Raw genomic sequence first — 16,363 nt, forward strand, 5'->3', positions numbered from 1 at the left:
GGTCTGCCTTCCGCTCTCATGATCCCAGGGTCCTGGGATGCAGTCCCACGTTGGACTTTCTGTTCAGCGGGGACTGCTTCTCCCTCTTAACTCTCCCTCTCTTCTCTCTCTCTCAAATAAATAAATAAAATCTTAAAAAAAAAAAGGAAAAGGAAGTATGTAAAATTAATTTTAATAATATATTTCACCAAATATATCCAAAACATCATTTCAACATGTAATAACAATTATTAATAAGTTATTTTACCATACTGCTGTAAGTCTTAGAAATGTGGGTGCCTGGGGGTGTGGGAGGATGGGTTAGCCTGGTGATGGGTATTAAAGAGGGCACGTTCTGCATGGAGCACTGGGTGTTATGCACAAACAATGAATCATGGAACACTACATCAAAAACTAATGATGTAATGTATGGTGATTAATATAACAATAAAAAAAAAAAAGAAATGGGGTGCCTGGCTGACTCAGTTGGTTAAGCCTGGGACTCTTGATTTCCACGGAGGTCATGATCTCTGGTGGTGAGATAGAGCCCTGAGCCCCCGCGGAAGATTCTCTCTCTCCCTCTCCCTCTGCACCATTGCCGGCCTTCTTCCCCGCACTTGTGCACGCACTCTCTCGCTCTTAAAAAAAAAGAGAGAGAGAAAGAAAGAAAAAAATGCGGTGTATGGATAACTTAACAGCACATGTCAATTCCTTCACTAAATTTTAAGCGCTCAAAGGGAAATGTGGGTCTGCCAAAACAATAAAGTTGTTTAACAGAAAAATATTCCAGACTGCTTCAATTTTTAATACAAATTAACTACAATTAATTACAATTTAAAATTCTGGTCGTCAGGCACACGAGCCGCATTTGAAGTTTAACAGGCACAGATGGCTACAGGAGAGCAAGTCTGGACTGCAAACACGTTCACACCTTGCACCAGACCTTGGAAACGGCGGGCCCTGCAGTTCTGGACATGTTCACCAGATGGCACTAAAGCTAACACCCTCACCAGCTCGAGACAGGCGCCCAACCCCGGAAGCGAAATCCCACGGTTGCACGCAGTTTCCTCCGGCTTTCTCCACCTCCGGATACACCGTACCTGATCTGGGGTCCGAAAGCGTGCAGCCGGGCAGGATGGGCAGGAGAGCAGAGCCGCGGGGTCTGCAGAGCGAGTGAAGAGCTGTGAGCAGGTCCCGGTGTGCCACGCGGAGCCACGCAGGTGGGCGTGCAGACCCGGCGTCCGACCGCGCGGACGGCAGAGCCCCCGCCTGAGAGCGCGTCGCCTGGCCACTGCTGCCGCGTCGCCTTCTCCCGCGTCGCCTTCTCCCGCGAGGTCGCTAGCGCTGGGCCCGAGCTTCCACCAACCGCACCCAGAGCCCGGCGTCCTCTCCAATGTTTCAGAAGTCACGCCCGGCGCTGCTGCAGCCTCAAGATGTCGGAGACAGGGTGGAGACGCTTATGGTAAACTGCGGGGAAGGGACACAGGGGTTCCGGAACCGCCGGCTCGTGGAGGGAAATTCTCGGGAGGTAGCCAAGGGTCAGCGGCTCTCTGGGAACCTTTTCCGCTCCCTGGGTGTGCACAGAACAGGTTGGGGACGTGGCGCGAGAGGGATGGATTGATCAAGGTGATTGAAAAGGGAAGGGCGAGGGAGGAGAGGAGTTGCAGCCCCCTTGGGACAGACAAGCGACGGTCTCGCTGCTGCTTTGGCGTCCCGGTAGAGTGGGCGGAATTGCCGGGGCCTTGCGAGTGCGAGGGAGTGTGCCGGTGCGACCCTGAACAACGTGCGAGCGCTACCGGATGATGCTTTGAGTTGGATGCCTAGGGCGACAGAGGTGGAAGGACGCTCGGGCAGGTATTTGGACCATCGCAAGGCCCGGTGGTCGCGCCAAACCTGAGAAGCGGTGGGTGCCCGAGGGAGGTGAGTTAGGACCGCACTGGGCACCCGGGCGGGGAGGGAGGACACCTTCTGGGTCTCCACATCCTAGCGGGTGAGGAACTGGTGGGGCTGGTGGCGCCGCGAGGCCACGCCCCTGAGTCTGGATTGGCTGCCGCGGTCGTGCCGCCGGGCCTCCATTGGTGGAGGCGGAGGCGGGGCTGGGCAGGCGGGTCCCGGAGGACGGTCTGGCTGAGTAGCCGCTGGCTGTGGGTGGAGGCGGGAAACGCAGGACTAAGCCGCGAGCGCCGCGGGTCGCCGCCACGTTCGCTCCGAGGTCGGGTCCGCCGACGCGGGCGGGCGGGGTGTGGGTTGTTTTTTTAATCGTCAAAAAAGGTAACGGCTGCGGCTCCACTTTACATCTTTGAAAATGTGCTTAACCTACTTCTCTTTCTGGGTCCTCCAGCTCTGGCCTGGAGACTTGTTTGGATTTAGTTTTTTAAAGGGAATTAAGAATTGCTTGTGTAAGAATTGCTGTTTGCTAGGTACTTAAGTACTATTTACTGCCTTTGTATACTGTATATTATTCGGTTGTTTTTGCCCTCCTCCCTCAAAAAACGAAATTGTTACTCATCGTTTTTACCTTGAATAACTTTAGGCTATTTTCATCCCTGGGGGCCTCTGCTTAGATCTCTGCTGTGGCAAAGCCCCTAATCCCTCCATTGGCATTCAGTGCTCCTCCTCAGTACTTAGAAAAAAAATCAAACATGCCTTCAAAGGATGTTCCATGTGACAACATCTTACTATTCAAAATGAAAAGTGTAAATTCTGTTTTGTTTTGTTTTTAAACAATGATATTACCTGTTGTATGTGGGGGTTTTTTGTTTTTTCTTTTTGTTTTTTAACTAGTAGAGGTTAGTCTCTTTAGCTGGTATATGTTTAGCATCTACTCTGTGCTAACTGACCAAGAAGATTACAAAATTAAAAAAGTTGTGGGCTCTAGGCATTTACTCAACAAATATTTATTAAACGAATGATATGTCCAAGCATCGCACTGTGAAAATAAAGACATAAAATAGTTCCTGCAATGAGGAAGGGTGGGTGTGTTGGAGCATGTGTGTGAAAGACCTCAGCCTTAAAACAAACTCCGTACAATACCTGTGGGAGTGTTGGGGAAGCAGCACGGAGAACTGCACAGAAGCTGTTAACTATTTGTCATGCACACAACCTTGCCAGAGCAAAGGGCTGAAGGGAGCCTGGGGAGATTACCCTTTCCAGGGATGGGCCATGCAGGGCTCACTAAGCTTCAGCCTATGGAATTGTGCTCAAGGGAAAGCCATATGCAGATTCCCTGCAGATGACATGATTCATTCATTTTTGACTCTTGGGCACCTACTGTGCACCAGGCTCCGTGGTCAGTGCTGGAGGTACCATCGTGAACAGGACAGGTAGTGGCCTCTTCTGTACTGGATCCTAAGGGAGATGGGCTCAGATGCAGTGGAAGTACTGAGGAGCACTGAATGCCAATGGAAGGATTAAGGGCTTTGCCACAGCAGAAGAGATCTAAGCAGAGGCCCCCAGGTATGAATCAGACATGGGAGGAGCCAGGATGGGAAGGCGGAGAATCCCTGATGGTTGTACCATGAGTTAGAGGTAGGAGGCTGAGAACACAGGCTGAAAAAGTAACAAGGGGCCACATGATTCAGGAAGGACCTTGTAAGCCTAGCCAGTGGCCTCGAACCCTGTGACATAGGACACATTCGTGACCTCTGTGAGCTCCAATTTCTTTCTTTCTTTTTTTAAAGATTTTACCCATTTATTTGACAGAGAGAGACACAGCGAGAGAGGGAACACAAGCAGGGGGAGTGGGAGAGGGAGAAGCAGGCTTCCCGCAGAGCAGGGAGCCCGATGCGGGGCTCTATCCCAGGACCCTGGGACCATGACCTGAGCCGAAGGCAGACGCTTAAAGACTGAGCCACCCAGGCGCCCCTGTGAGCTCCAATTTCACCTGTAAAATGGGTTTAAATACCTAGCTTTTAAGAGTGTTGTGAGATCTCGAGGGGGTGTACATAGATGCCTTACCCAGTGCTGCTCCGGGAGCTCGGGAGGGTGGGTTAGTAGGGTTGAGGTTAGAGACTGCCAAGGAGGTCACTGGAATAGATCGGTGTGGGCCGGCTTTGGCAACACCGAGGGCTCATCAGCAGGACTGGGTCATGAAGCCGTAGGTACAGTGAGGAGTTTTATTTGTCTCCCAAACTTGCGGCAGGAATATCTTATGGATTGGAGTAGAGGCAGGAGTGTGGTGAACTATTGACTGGGTTTCCATTTGGGAGTGAGTCGGAGCAGCCTGGGGGCCTCTCAGAGAGGGGGTTGTTGGGCCTTACGGGCTGCGGGCACGGTGCCCTGTGGTGTGGGTGAGGTGGCCTGAGGGGCTGTGGCCGGCGGAGATAAGAAGAGCAAGGTCTGAGGCTGAGGGAAAGAAGCAGCCTGAAAAGGAGCCCAAAACCAGCTGTTTGAAATGCACCGGAGCAGCCAAGTAAGAGGCCTAGGGCTGGAAAGGGCTCCCGGGATGGGCAGGTCCTTGGTGAGCAGGAGGGGCAGCTTTAGCTGGATGGCAAGTGGTGGGGGCTGACTAGCCCACGGGGAGTGGAGGTGATGTGGCTTGGGGCTGGAAAGGCAGGGGCTTTGCCTAAGATACCAATGGAAGGATGAGCCCTAGAAGCACAGACTCACGGGAATAGGGCTTAGCATTAGCCACCCCCCACCCCCTTGGGGGACAGGGAATGGCGTGCTGACAGACTGGCGAGGTAGACACATTTTGCTTGGTTGTATGTGTTGTGTTATCACTTTTGTCATCCCTGGATACTTGACAAGCCATTTGAACAGAGTTACAACCTCCAGGATTACGTGAATTTTTTTAAGTCTTTTAAGTGGTTCCAGTTCTAATTTGAAACTTGCTCGTTTGGTAGAAATGTGGAGTGATTCCTGTGAAACAAAAAAAACACAGGTTACGAACATTTTAGTTCTGGGTTGGTGGCTATATGGGTATAACCAGCACCTTCATCTTCCGAGCGTCTTAGGACAACAGTTGTCCATGCATTCAAGAATAATAGTCCGAGTACCATTTAATGAGGAGAGAAGATCTTTTTGGATGGAGTTTGCCAAACTGCTTGTTTGGAGAAGAGCGCTTTTCTTTCCTAGTTGGGTTTTTAAACGTGCCTTTTCACAACCATTTGTGATCGAGTGGATTCTGAGGCAAGCCGTGAGGCCTCTAGCGTGGTGGGCTCAAGGAAGTACATTTAGTCTTTGCCCTTCCAGGTGGTGCCTCTAGATTAGCCAGGGTGTGCAGCTGGCCTGGTTTAAGGGAGAGCCAGCAGACCCAGGGGTAACGGGTGGCTGCTGGTCTACCACACCATCTGCGATCTGCTTAGGTCCCAGTGAAAGGCGTGGGTATAGGAGAAAGGGAAAGCTTTTAAGTTAAGGAAATTCATAGGTTTCACAGGGAGTGGTCCATGTTTTACATTGAACCTGAGCTTATGGTTTCACTTCCTATGTCTCGCTCCTGTAAATATCTACAGGTCCCATAACCAAGAGAGCCTGGCAACCAACAGTTTAGACACTAGGTTCAGTTGATTTTGCTTCTGTGAAGATAAGGAGATGGCCAATAACTTTTAGCCTCAGGACAGAGAGGGAGGTATAGTTGGCAGCCTAATTCACAGATGGACATAGACATGCTGCTCAGTAGGATCCTCCTTGCTCATTCTCAGTCCTAAGGCCAGAGAGATCCCCTCCAGCTGGGTATTATGTTCTCCGCAGGGCATTCCAGCGCTGTTAATTCCTGGGTTCACTTTTCCCTTCTCTGAAGTGGGAAGATAATACAGGGCACCAACAGGTGGTTTCCTAAGCCACCCTTACAGAGGAAATGACTGGTCTCGGTGTGTAGAAAGCTGAGGCCCACTGACTCAGTGTTCTCTTGCCCTGAAGTTGCATCCGGTGATCAAGGCTTTCCTGTGTGGCTCCATCAGTGGGACCTGCTCCACCCTCCTTTTCCAACCCCTGGATCTCCTCAAAACGCGTCTGCAGACTCTTCAGCCCTCAGCCCATGGGTAAGGCCAACTGCCCCCCATTTCTTTGAGGAACCGGTTTCAACAACTTCTCTCAGACACAGCAGCATCTCAGCTGTGTTAAGTTAACTGCTGTTCTGTTGGATGCTTCAAGAGAAACACGGGCCATGCCTGACTTCTTCGACATTTCCTGTTAATGATTCTCTGGGGGCACCTTCCTGGGATCTGCCCTGATGACATTTGCATTTTATTGTGCTAGCCTGTAATGTCATACAGTGCTGTCTGGTACGAGTAGCGTGGGTGATTTTCTGGAAGTAACGTGTGTATTGAGTGTCTCTTTTATGCCCCACAATGGGCTTAGCACTGTGAAGTCATCCCATTGCTTGCGGTGTGAATCAACAGATAAAACATGTATGTGCCAAATCATGAACATATGGGAACTCAGAGTTATTCCAAGATGTGTTGTAGAGATTCTTTTTTTTATTAAAGATTTTATTTATTTATTTATTTGAGAGAGAGAGCACATGAGAGGGGGGAGGGTCAGAGGGAGAAGCAGACTCCCGGCTGAGCAGGGAGCCCGATGCGGAACTCGATCCCAGGACTCCAGGATCATGACCTGAGCTGAAGGCAGTTGCTTAGCCAACTGAGCCACCCAGGCGCCCCTGTTGTAGAGATTCTTGAGTGCTCTTAGGGAAGAAGTCATACAAAGAAGTCTTTGGATGGGAAGTTCTTTTATGAGGATGGGGTCTAAGTGATTTTTTTTTTCTTTCTTCCCTGCCTCCATTTTGTCTGCTTTCAGATCCGGACGCATTGGGATGCTCGCTCTGCTCTTGAAGGTGGTTCGCACGGAGAGTATTCTGGGCCTTTGGAAAGGGATGTCCCCTGTAAGCTGCCTTTTGGGTCTTCTCCTGCACCCTCTGCTGTCATAGCTAGCCCTTTCTCACGCACCTCACATATCCCCTCTTGTAAGGATAGGTGAGCGCTGGAAGCGGTGGGAGGACTTACATGGTCTTCTCCCCGTCTCATGCTACCGCTCGCTCCTATTAGAGGGCTCGGGGAAATAGCTTTATGCCCTAGATGCAGCTTGTTGGAGCAGTAGCAAGTCTAGAGCAGATGCAGCTGGTGCCCCCAGCTGCCGGCGTATCCTTGCACTTGCCCTCCGATGCAAGCAGGCCACACCTGAGGTTCTTCACCTGCAGGCTTTTTCTGGCCCTAGGAACTCAATTTGCTGGGAGCGCTCGGGCATGAATCCTTACCCCAGCTAAGTGGAAGATGACAGTTGATGTTTCAGAACCTCACTCACCCTCCTCAGCTGGAGGTCAACTCTGAGGTGTGCCCTATACTGATTCCCAGAGTTCCCCCCAAAGGGATTCCGTTGTCCAGGGCAGTAATGAGTTAGGTAGCCTGCCCTTCGTGGGCTGCCTTCTCTCGTCACTTCCCCATTCTCTTATTGGCGTTCCCTCCACACCTTCAATCAGCTACTTGGATGCAAATCTCTGTCTTTTGGGAAGCTAAGACAGTGTCTTACAGTGTCGGTCTGGGATTTCTTTCCTCCCTCTGACTTGTTCTGCAGTCTATTGTGAGGTGTGTCCCTGGCATTGGCATCTACTTCGGCACTCTCTACTCCTTGAAGCAGTACTTCCTGCGAGGCCACCCCCCCACGGCCCTGGAGTCGGTCATCCTGGGAGTGGGCTCTCGCTCGGTTGCAGGGGTCTGCATGTCACCCATCACTGTGATCAAGACACGTTACGAGGTGAGTCCGACTGCTTTCGGCCTTCAGGGTGGGTAAACAGAGGCACTGGGCTTTTGTCAAGTGGCCACCGATGTCAACTCCGGATTTAGAATCCAAAATAGAGGCCGCTGTGGTCAGAGAACGCGAGCCACATGGGAACCAGAGCCCCTGGTGCCTGGTAATGCCACGTACCCCGAAGTCAGGTGGGTTCGTTGCTCAAACCCAGGGCCGCCGCGCCAGCCACTGGTTCTGTGCTTCTTTGCAGAGCGGGAGGTACGGCTATGAGAGCATCTATGCAGCCCTGAGGAGCATCTATCGCAGTGAGGGGCGCCGGGGACTCTTCAGCGGCCTGACGGCAACACTCCTTCGTGACGCACCCTTTTCTGGAATCTACCTGATGTTCTACAACCAGACCAAAAGCATCATGACCCATGGTATGGATGAAAGAAGGTGTGGTGGGGAAGAGCTGTCTCCAAGACCTCATATCCTCACCACTTTCTCTGTGATCGGAGCCTGTTTGTTGATCTTAGCAGAGCTTTAGGAATGGAACCATGTCGGCCTCGCGTCAAGCATCGGGCCGGGTGCTAGGACGCAGTGGTGGGCGTGACAGACTTGGCCCCTGCCCGTTGGAGTATATAGTCTAAATTTGCCTCTAGTAAATTTAGTAGTTTGGTAGTACTGTAATTCTTGGGTGGGGTGGGGGAGGTATAAAGCATGTTTTGCAATAAAACCTCGCAGATGTGCCTGATTCTTTAGATTGCTGGGTCCCGCCCTGGGGCCTCCTAAATCGGAAACTTTGGGGGAAGACCTGGGAGTCTGTGTTTCTCAAGAAGCACTTGATCTGATTCTTATCAGACAAGTTTGTTGAGGTTAGGGAGGTTAGCACCTCCCCTTGCCATGTTCCCAGTTAAAATGGTTTTGAGCCCTCTATTTGGGTGGAGAGAAGGTGCCGGACCTCAGGCATTCTGGCAGACCCATGCTGCCAGGAAGCTCAAGTTGGTCATGACAGGGGCACAATCAGTGGGCTGTGAACATCTACCCAAGCAGAGCCAGGTTCCGATAGAAACACATCCTGTGGAACGAACCTGCATTCAATAAGGTGTCTCTGGAGAATTTGAGCAAGGAAATGCAACCAAGGTCGTGTAAGTGGAAAACCGGCATGCCCCCATCATGACAATGGTAATCAAGTAGAGTTGGGGTGCTTTAGGAGTTTGCTGCTCCACCACAGGCACCAGGAGGCATGACACTGCAGGTCACAGCCTTATTTTGCCACAGAAAGTTAGGGCAATGGGGGAGCTCAGTGTACATTTTTGACCTCTCTTTATGTGTAATTGTTTATTGCAGTCCATTTAACGGTAAGTTGCAGGAGTGATGCCCCTTTACCCTTAGATACCTCCATGTGTGTTTCCTAAGAACAAAGATATTCTCTTAGAACCATCTCCTCAAAATTAGGAAATTTAACATAGATACTGTTCTTTAGTCTCCAGTGCCTATATCGGGAAGCTCGTGACATTGGTTTGACTATTGTGGGCGATGTTTAACTTTTTATCACTTGGACAAGATGGTGTCTCCAGTGAAAACTCTTTTGTAGTTGGGAAACACCTGGGGTGGGGGGGAATACTTTGAATCTGTATAAATCTATATAAAACATCCTGTTCCTTTCACCCCAGTGTTTGAGCCTCAGTTAGTGATTCTTTCCCAAATCAATTATGATGGTGATGGTTGTAAAAAAAGGCAGATTTTAACTTATGACTCCCCTCCACATTTAGTTATACCTTTAAATGTTTACTTCTTAACCCTGTTTGAATCTAGACCCTTCTGACTTTGCGGAAGAATTACTGGGCAACTTGGTATTGATATTTATGTGATGAATGTGAGATTCGTTTGTCACTGAATGTTGCCTTTGTCCTGTTTCAGACCAGTTGGATGCAGTCCTTATTCCTGCTGTAAATTTCAGCTGTGGGATCTTTGCTGGCATTCTGGCCTCCCTGGTGACTCAGCCTGCCGATGTTATCAAAACTCATATGCAGCTCTCTCCAATGAAGTTTCGGTGGATTGGCCAGGCAGTGACACTCATTTTCAAAGTAAGGCTATGGAGTAAATATTGCTTCTTATTGTGGTTAAGGCTCTCTCGCACTCTTTCTTTAGAATGTTAGCGCATGTCCTTTACACATTAGAATCAGCTGGGGAGCTTTAAAAAGTCCCCACCCCCAGGTCACAACCTGGGCTGCTTCTACCTGAATCTCTGAAGGTGGGGTGAAGCCAGATCAGTAGCTAAGTTCCCCTGCGATTCCAAAGTGTTGCCAAGGTTGAGGATCACTGTTAAAAACCTATGGTTGGCCGTGGGTTGTTTTTGTTTTTTTGTTTTTTGGGGGGTTTTTTGGTGGTGGGTGGGGGGAACTGACTACATTAGGATAACCTGTGATAACTAGTTAAACTTGGCAGATGGCTGGACTCCACCCCAGACCTATCAGGTCAGGCAATCTGGGAGGGCCTAGTCAGCTGATGACCAAGGACCTAGGAGGAACTCAAGTCAGAAAAAAATCACACACAAATTATTTGTCTCTAGAAATTTGCTCTAATGCAAATAGACAAAAGGTATTATTAAAGATAAAAAGTACAGGAGACATAAAGTACACTTAAGCACCATTTAAAAGCCACTGAGTTGGTCCTTTGGAAGCATGCACTGTTATCACATACCAGATATTCTTGTTCAAGCTAAGTTTGTCCCTACATTTTTATATTTTTCTGTACGTCTCAGTTTTTCTACGTAGCAGAGGAAACAATGTGAGCATACGCATCGTGTATCTGTCTCGCCCTAGATATAAGCAAATATTTTTGAATCTGATCATATTTCTCACCCTGCTTGGGTTGCCTGCCTTCTTATTCTCTATACCTAAAAGCCTAAACTTTGAAAATAATATTCTTCAGTATGTATGAAAATGGCAGGAATGATAACGATAGGAATGAATAAATCAGTCCAGATTATGAAGGAGGAGTTAGAGGTGTTTTGTCTTTAATGCTTATGTAGGATGACAAGAGCATACAATGAATTATGCAAACTATGCAAAGATGTTTCCTCCAGGCAGACAAATCGCCAAAAAGGCACCTTTTCCTCCAGCCTGGAGCCAGGGCCCAGGGCTTGGCATGCAGACTGCGGCCTGGATCTCGGCTGCCAGTTGGGGCTTGGTGCTTATGGGAGCTGCACAAGCTATCCAGCTGTATATGGCCACCCTGTAGAAAGATTTTCAGCTGAGAAATAAATTCTCCTGGATAAAGCAAGCCTAAAAAGATAAAGTTTAGCAAAAAATGATGCAAAAAATGATTTTTTTTTTTTTTTTTTTAGTTCATCGTCTCCTTGGATCCATTATTCATAGTTTTGGTATTATCTATAAAAATCCAAAACCTGAGGCTCACAAATGGGGTAACAGAGACCCTCAGTCTCACACTAGGTGTGTTCATTGTTTTGCTACTCTGCTTCCAGACTGTTCACATCCGTTTTCCTCGTAGGATTATGGGCTGCGTGGCTTCTTCCAAGGCGGCGTCCCCCGGGCCCTCCGCAGAGCTCTGATGGCAGCCATGGCATGGACCGTGTATGAAGAAATGATGGCCCAGATGGGCCTGAAGTCCTGACCGAGGGGGACTGGGAAAAGACGGGCTCCGTTGCCCTGTTGACCTCCCTGGCTCTTGCCAAGGGCTGCTTTGTCTCACTGTCCTGGAGTTAAGATGAAAGCCAGGCAGATGTGTCCCCTTCCATTACCCAGTTGGAATAGAGAATAGATGGGCCTGACTCAAGCCTTCAGAATCTCCCCAAAGAGGAGTTACTGATGCCTACAGCACACGGGGAGTTAGAAGAAGGGCTTGCACATCCTGCCAGACTACTTGAAAAGGCATTTCTGGAAAGAGGTCTGTCAGGTGCTTCCGCCACCCACCGACGCTAGGCTGCCTGTTTGGATCTGTTCTTGGGCAAGGCATCGCACAGCCAGAGTTGCTGTGGCTGAAGAGCTCCATCGGCGGAGGCCGGGTCCACGGAGAGAGGGGTTCTTGTCACCAGGCTGTAGTCTGTGTCTGGGATGCTGGTAGGATGAGGAAGAAAAGATGTCATTACTTAATTGGCTACTAATCCCCTTCTCAGAGGCCCTGAAGAAGTGGGGAGAGTGGCTTCTTAGCCTGTAAGTGTCCAATTAACTAATTTTGGTTTTGGCCTCTGCACTGTTTCAATTCCAAATTGTTCTGGCATTTTCCTGTAGCTAAAGTTCGCATAAATAAAAGTGAAGCACTTTATCATTGAAAACTGGAAAACCTAAATAGTGTCCTTCCTGTGTTCTAAAATAACCCAGTCGTCTAAGGTGGCTGGTTCTTGACCCATATAGGTCCTAAAATCTAAACGTTTTTTTAAACAGCTTTATTTTACACATTGTATAATTCACACATTTCAAATAAGCCATTTAATGATTTTTAGTAACTTTACTGAGTGGTGCAACCATCACTATGAATCCGTTTTAGAACACATTCATCCCCCAAGAAGAGCTTGGATTTACAATTAATCCTCATTCTGAGCCCCTGCCCTCGCCACCATTGATCTGCTTTCTGTCTATAATTTGCCTTTACTGTACACTTCATATAAATAAGTCATAGAGTTTGTAGCCTCTTGCATCTGGCTTCTTTCACTTAACATAATGTTTTTGAGGTTTCTCCACGTGGCATGTTCAACACTGTCCTTTTTTTGTTTGTTTATGGCCAAATAATACTGTATGCCCATATAAGATTTTATTTATCCATTCATCAGTTGATGATTATATTATTTGAATGGTTTCCACTCTGGGGCTCTTAGAGTAATGCCACTATGAACATTCATGTACAGGTGTTTGTGTGGACCTATGTTTTCATTTCTCTTGCGTAAATAGATGCCCAGGAGTGGAACTGCTGGATCATGTGATAACTGTTGAACCATTTGAGAAACTACCAGACTGTGTACCATTGTACATTCCCACCACAGTGCAGAAAGGTTTGGGTTTCCCCACATCCTCCTCAACACTTGTTATTGTTTTGTTTATTATAGCCACACTCGGGGGTTCCCAGGTGTTTCTATCAACTTTCAAACTTAGGAAAGAGCCATTATATTATCCAAACTGCAGGAAGGGGAATTTTGGTCTCCTGGTTAAGAATATGGGCTGTGATCTAGGTGATTCTAGATGGAAAGCCTGGTTCTCTACTTTTTTTAGACACACTTGCAATTGTTCCTGGAAAGTGGGGATAGTAATGGTGAGGGTGAAAGGAGCAGATGTTTCTGGCACCCTAGGTTAGTCTAGTGCTGCCACAACAAATTACCACAAATTGGGTAGCTTCTAGCAGAAATGTATTCTCAGTTCTGGAGCCTATGAGTCTGAAATCAGTGTCAGCAGGGATGTATGTTCTCTGAAGGCTCTAGGGGAGGATAGCTCTGGTCTCTCCAGGCTTCTGGTGGTTGCTGGCAATTCTTGGCATTCATCACTCCAGTCTGCCTCAGCCTCCACAAAGCCTCCTGTGCATCTGTCTCTGTGTCCCAATTTCAAGGACACCGGTAGTTGGATTAGGGCCCACCCTCCTCTAGAATGACCTCAATCTGATTACATCTGCAGAGACCCTATTTCCAAATAAGGTTACGTTCTTAGGAACTAGGGTGGGGGTTATTAGGAACTAGGATGGGGGTTAGGACTCCCAGCATATTCTTTGGAAGGCTGGTCACCATGGATGTAGTGGCTGCCTCCCAAGAACTTTCCTCTTAGGCCAGGAGAGCCTAATGCCAGTGGGGGCCCTCCCAGGGGCCCTTGGCAGGGGAGGGGCAGAGATGAGGCCCAGAGGTCTAGGCTTCAATTTGCTCACCTTATACTTGGCTGGTGAATTTCAGTCACAAGAGTCACCTTCTAAGCTCATTATGATGTGGTTTTGGAATACAGGTGAGGTTCGGTGGGGTGGGGTCGGGAGCTGACGACCAAGAGAGACATCTTTGGTGGTTTATTAAAGCACAGGGATAGGACCTGTGGGCAGAAAGAGCTGCTGCACTGGAATATGAGGGGTGGCTGATTATATACTTTGGGGTTGGGGGAGGTAAGGAAAAAGGTTTTCAAAAGGATTTTTATACGTTAAAGTAGACTCGGAGGCCTTGCCATTGTCAAGTTAAGGTTGTTTTTCCTTCTACCCTGGCATTAACATTAAGATAGTTGGGAACTCCCTGGAGGAACTTTATACTCTGCCCACTTCAAGTATCTGTCAATGGACTGCAGGTTATAAGGACATTTAATTGTACCTACATTTTCTACTGGAGGATAGGTTATTGATAGAAATGCTTTGTTCTTATAAAATGCTAAGACATTTGTAAACTCAGGGACACTCATGTCTTGCAGGATTGTGATCTCTATAAATTGTTTTTCCTTTCCTTAGTTTTAGGGCAGCCAGGAGTGCCTGAGGAATGTCATGTAAATTCCATCTGGGGGGGGGGTTGTGGGGTGTCAGCTTCTGCTTTGTCCTCAGCTTGCCTTCTGTTCCATCAATTAGAATGTTCTTTTGGGGCAAAAAAAAAAAATCGTAAGATTTGGAGAAACAGTCTAATTTCCTCTACACACGGAGTAAAACTGGAGTTTGCCCTTTTTAACCCTGATTCCAAAGCCAAGTGGCCCTGGGTATCTCCATATCCCAGGCCCCAAGAATTTTTTTTCCTCTTTTGCAGTCTGTCACAGCTATTAAAGTTTGTGAGTTTCAGCTGGCTGGAAACAGTGCCCAGTGCTTTTTTTTTTTTAAAGATTTTATTTATTTATTTGATAGAGTGAGAGAGCACAAGCAGGGGGAACAGTAGAGGGAGAGGGAGAAGCAGGTTCCCCGCCAAGCAGGGAGCCCGATGCGGGGCTAGATCCCAGGACCCTGGGATCATGACCTGAGCCGAAGGCAGACGCTTAACCATCTGAGCCACCCAGGTGCCTGCCCAGTGCCTTTTAAAATTGATTTGTTCTTGGCCGCCTCAGACTTAAAGCAAATTATTTAGAGGCAGAGCTTTGTGGAAGGAAACAATCATCTGGCCACTACAGATAAGGCCTGGTAAGGCATTCGCTAAAAAAATACAGAAGCAAAGCTTTCAAGCTGTTGTTATATTCAGTTTCCAAAAATATATTACAAAATATTTCAGTCACAAAGAGTAGAGCAAATGGTACATTGGCCCTTCATTCTCATTACTGAGATGAAATGATTATCAGAATTTTGCTACCCTCGTCTCTCTACTCTCCCCTTTATGAAGTCTTTAAAAAATCAGATTCCAGACATCACACCATTTCACCCTTCCATAGTTCATCTCTAAAAATTTGCATCTCTAAAAATAACATTTCTTACATAACTACAATGTTATTATCCCACCTGGAAAACGTTAACAAATTTGTTGCATATAATCCAATACCCAGCCCGTATTCACATTTCCAATTGTCTCAAAATAGATTTTTTAAGGGTACCTGGCTGGCTCAGTCCGTCAAGCAAACCCCCTAGATCTCAGGGTTGGAGCCCCACGTTCAGTGGAGATGATGTGGGATACAAAGGCAGAAGGAACTGTAGATAAGATTAAGTGTCCTTATAACCTGCAGCCCATTGACAAATACTTGAGGCAGGCAGAGTATAAAGTTCCTCCAGGAAGCTCCCACCCCTTATGTTAATGCCTTGCTAGAGGGAAAAACCACCTTAGTTTGACAATAGCAACGCCTCAGGTTTCCAGCGATTCTTCTTTAGCATATGAAAATCCTTTTGGAACTTCCCTTCCCTTTATTCCCCCCAAGCGCAAAGTATGTAATCCGTTGCTCCTCACAATCCTGGGGCAGCAGCGGCAGTGGTATTTTGTGCCCGTGAGTCCATCCTCATGCTTTAATAAAATCACCTTTTTGCACCAAAGACGTCTCAAAAAGTCTTTCTTGGTCCTTGACTCCGGACCTCACCAACATTGCGAAACTACATTATAGAGATTACTTAAAAATAAAATCTTAGGGGTGGCTCAGTTGTTTAAGCCTCTGACTCTTGGTTTGGGGTCAGGTCCTGATCTTGGGGCTCTCAGGTGGAGCCACCCTAGGCTCCTGCTCAGCGGGGAGTCTGCTTGACAATTCTCTCCCTCTGCCCCAACCCCCACATGTGTGTGCGGGCTCTCTGTCTCTCAAATAAATATTTTTTAAAAATGAAATCTTAAAAAGAAAAGTGTTTTTTACAGTTGGCTTATTAGAATCAAGATGCAAACAAGGTCCTGAGTTTCCTTCACCAGATCTCCCACAGGGTAAGTAATTTTGAGGTGAACCACAATTAGAGTGAGTTCCTGAGGGCCTCACCAAATCAGAGAACCTAACAGCAGTGACAGTAATGGGCAGTTGCCAAGCTGAGGTCTGCTCCCCAAAGCAATGTCCCTTCCATGCCCCACAGGCTGAACAGTAGGCATTTCCAACTTCTTGCTGACTTCACATTCTCAACTTTTTCACCACTCCGTCTCCAAAAAAAGCTGGCTGAATGCAATAGTCTCTAGGTGTTATTTCAGCGTCCAAGGTCTTCCCAGTGGTTCTTCCAAGTGGGATCCAGTGGGTTAGGTAGCTAATAAACACTCTGAATCTAAGATCAGTAGTTCTTAAAGCAGGCTACACATTGGAATCACCTGAAGAGCTTTAAAAACTGATGTCTGGGTCTGCCACCCAGAAATTCGATTGTAATCAAGCTA

General features: G+C 47.8%; 1 protein-coding gene across 2 annotated transcripts; it reads left to right on the forward strand.

Annotated features, from left to right (window-relative positions):
- The first annotated feature begins 1,037 nt into the window (after nt 1-1,037).
- SLC25A38 (solute carrier family 25 member 38) lies at nt 1,038-11,952 on the forward strand. Of its 2 annotated transcripts, XM_006733430.3 has the most exons (7): nt 1,041-1,441; nt 5,839-5,960; nt 6,718-6,802; nt 7,492-7,671; nt 7,916-8,084; nt 9,568-9,734; nt 11,161-11,952. In XM_006733430.3, the coding sequence occupies exons 1-7, from the start codon at nt 1,373-1,375 to the stop codon at nt 11,281-11,283; spliced, it is 915 nt and encodes a 304-aa protein (XP_006733493.1). In that variant the 5' UTR covers nt 1,041-1,372; the 3' UTR covers nt 11,284-11,952. The 2 variants fall into 2 exon arrangements, with proteins under 2 accessions (XP_030884137.1, XP_006733493.1); XM_031028277.2 differs by lacking the exon at nt 9,568-9,734 and having other exon boundaries at nt 1,038-1,441.
- The last annotated feature ends 4,411 nt before the right edge of the window (nt 11,953-16,363 follow it).

The sequence above is a fragment of the Leptonychotes weddellii genome, chromosome 1 (genome assembly GCF_054177405.1).
Source record: "Leptonychotes weddellii isolate Sample4059 chromosome 1, ASM5417740v2, whole genome shotgun sequence".
Lineage (NCBI taxonomy): Eukaryota > Metazoa > Chordata > Mammalia > Carnivora > Phocidae > Leptonychotes > Leptonychotes weddellii.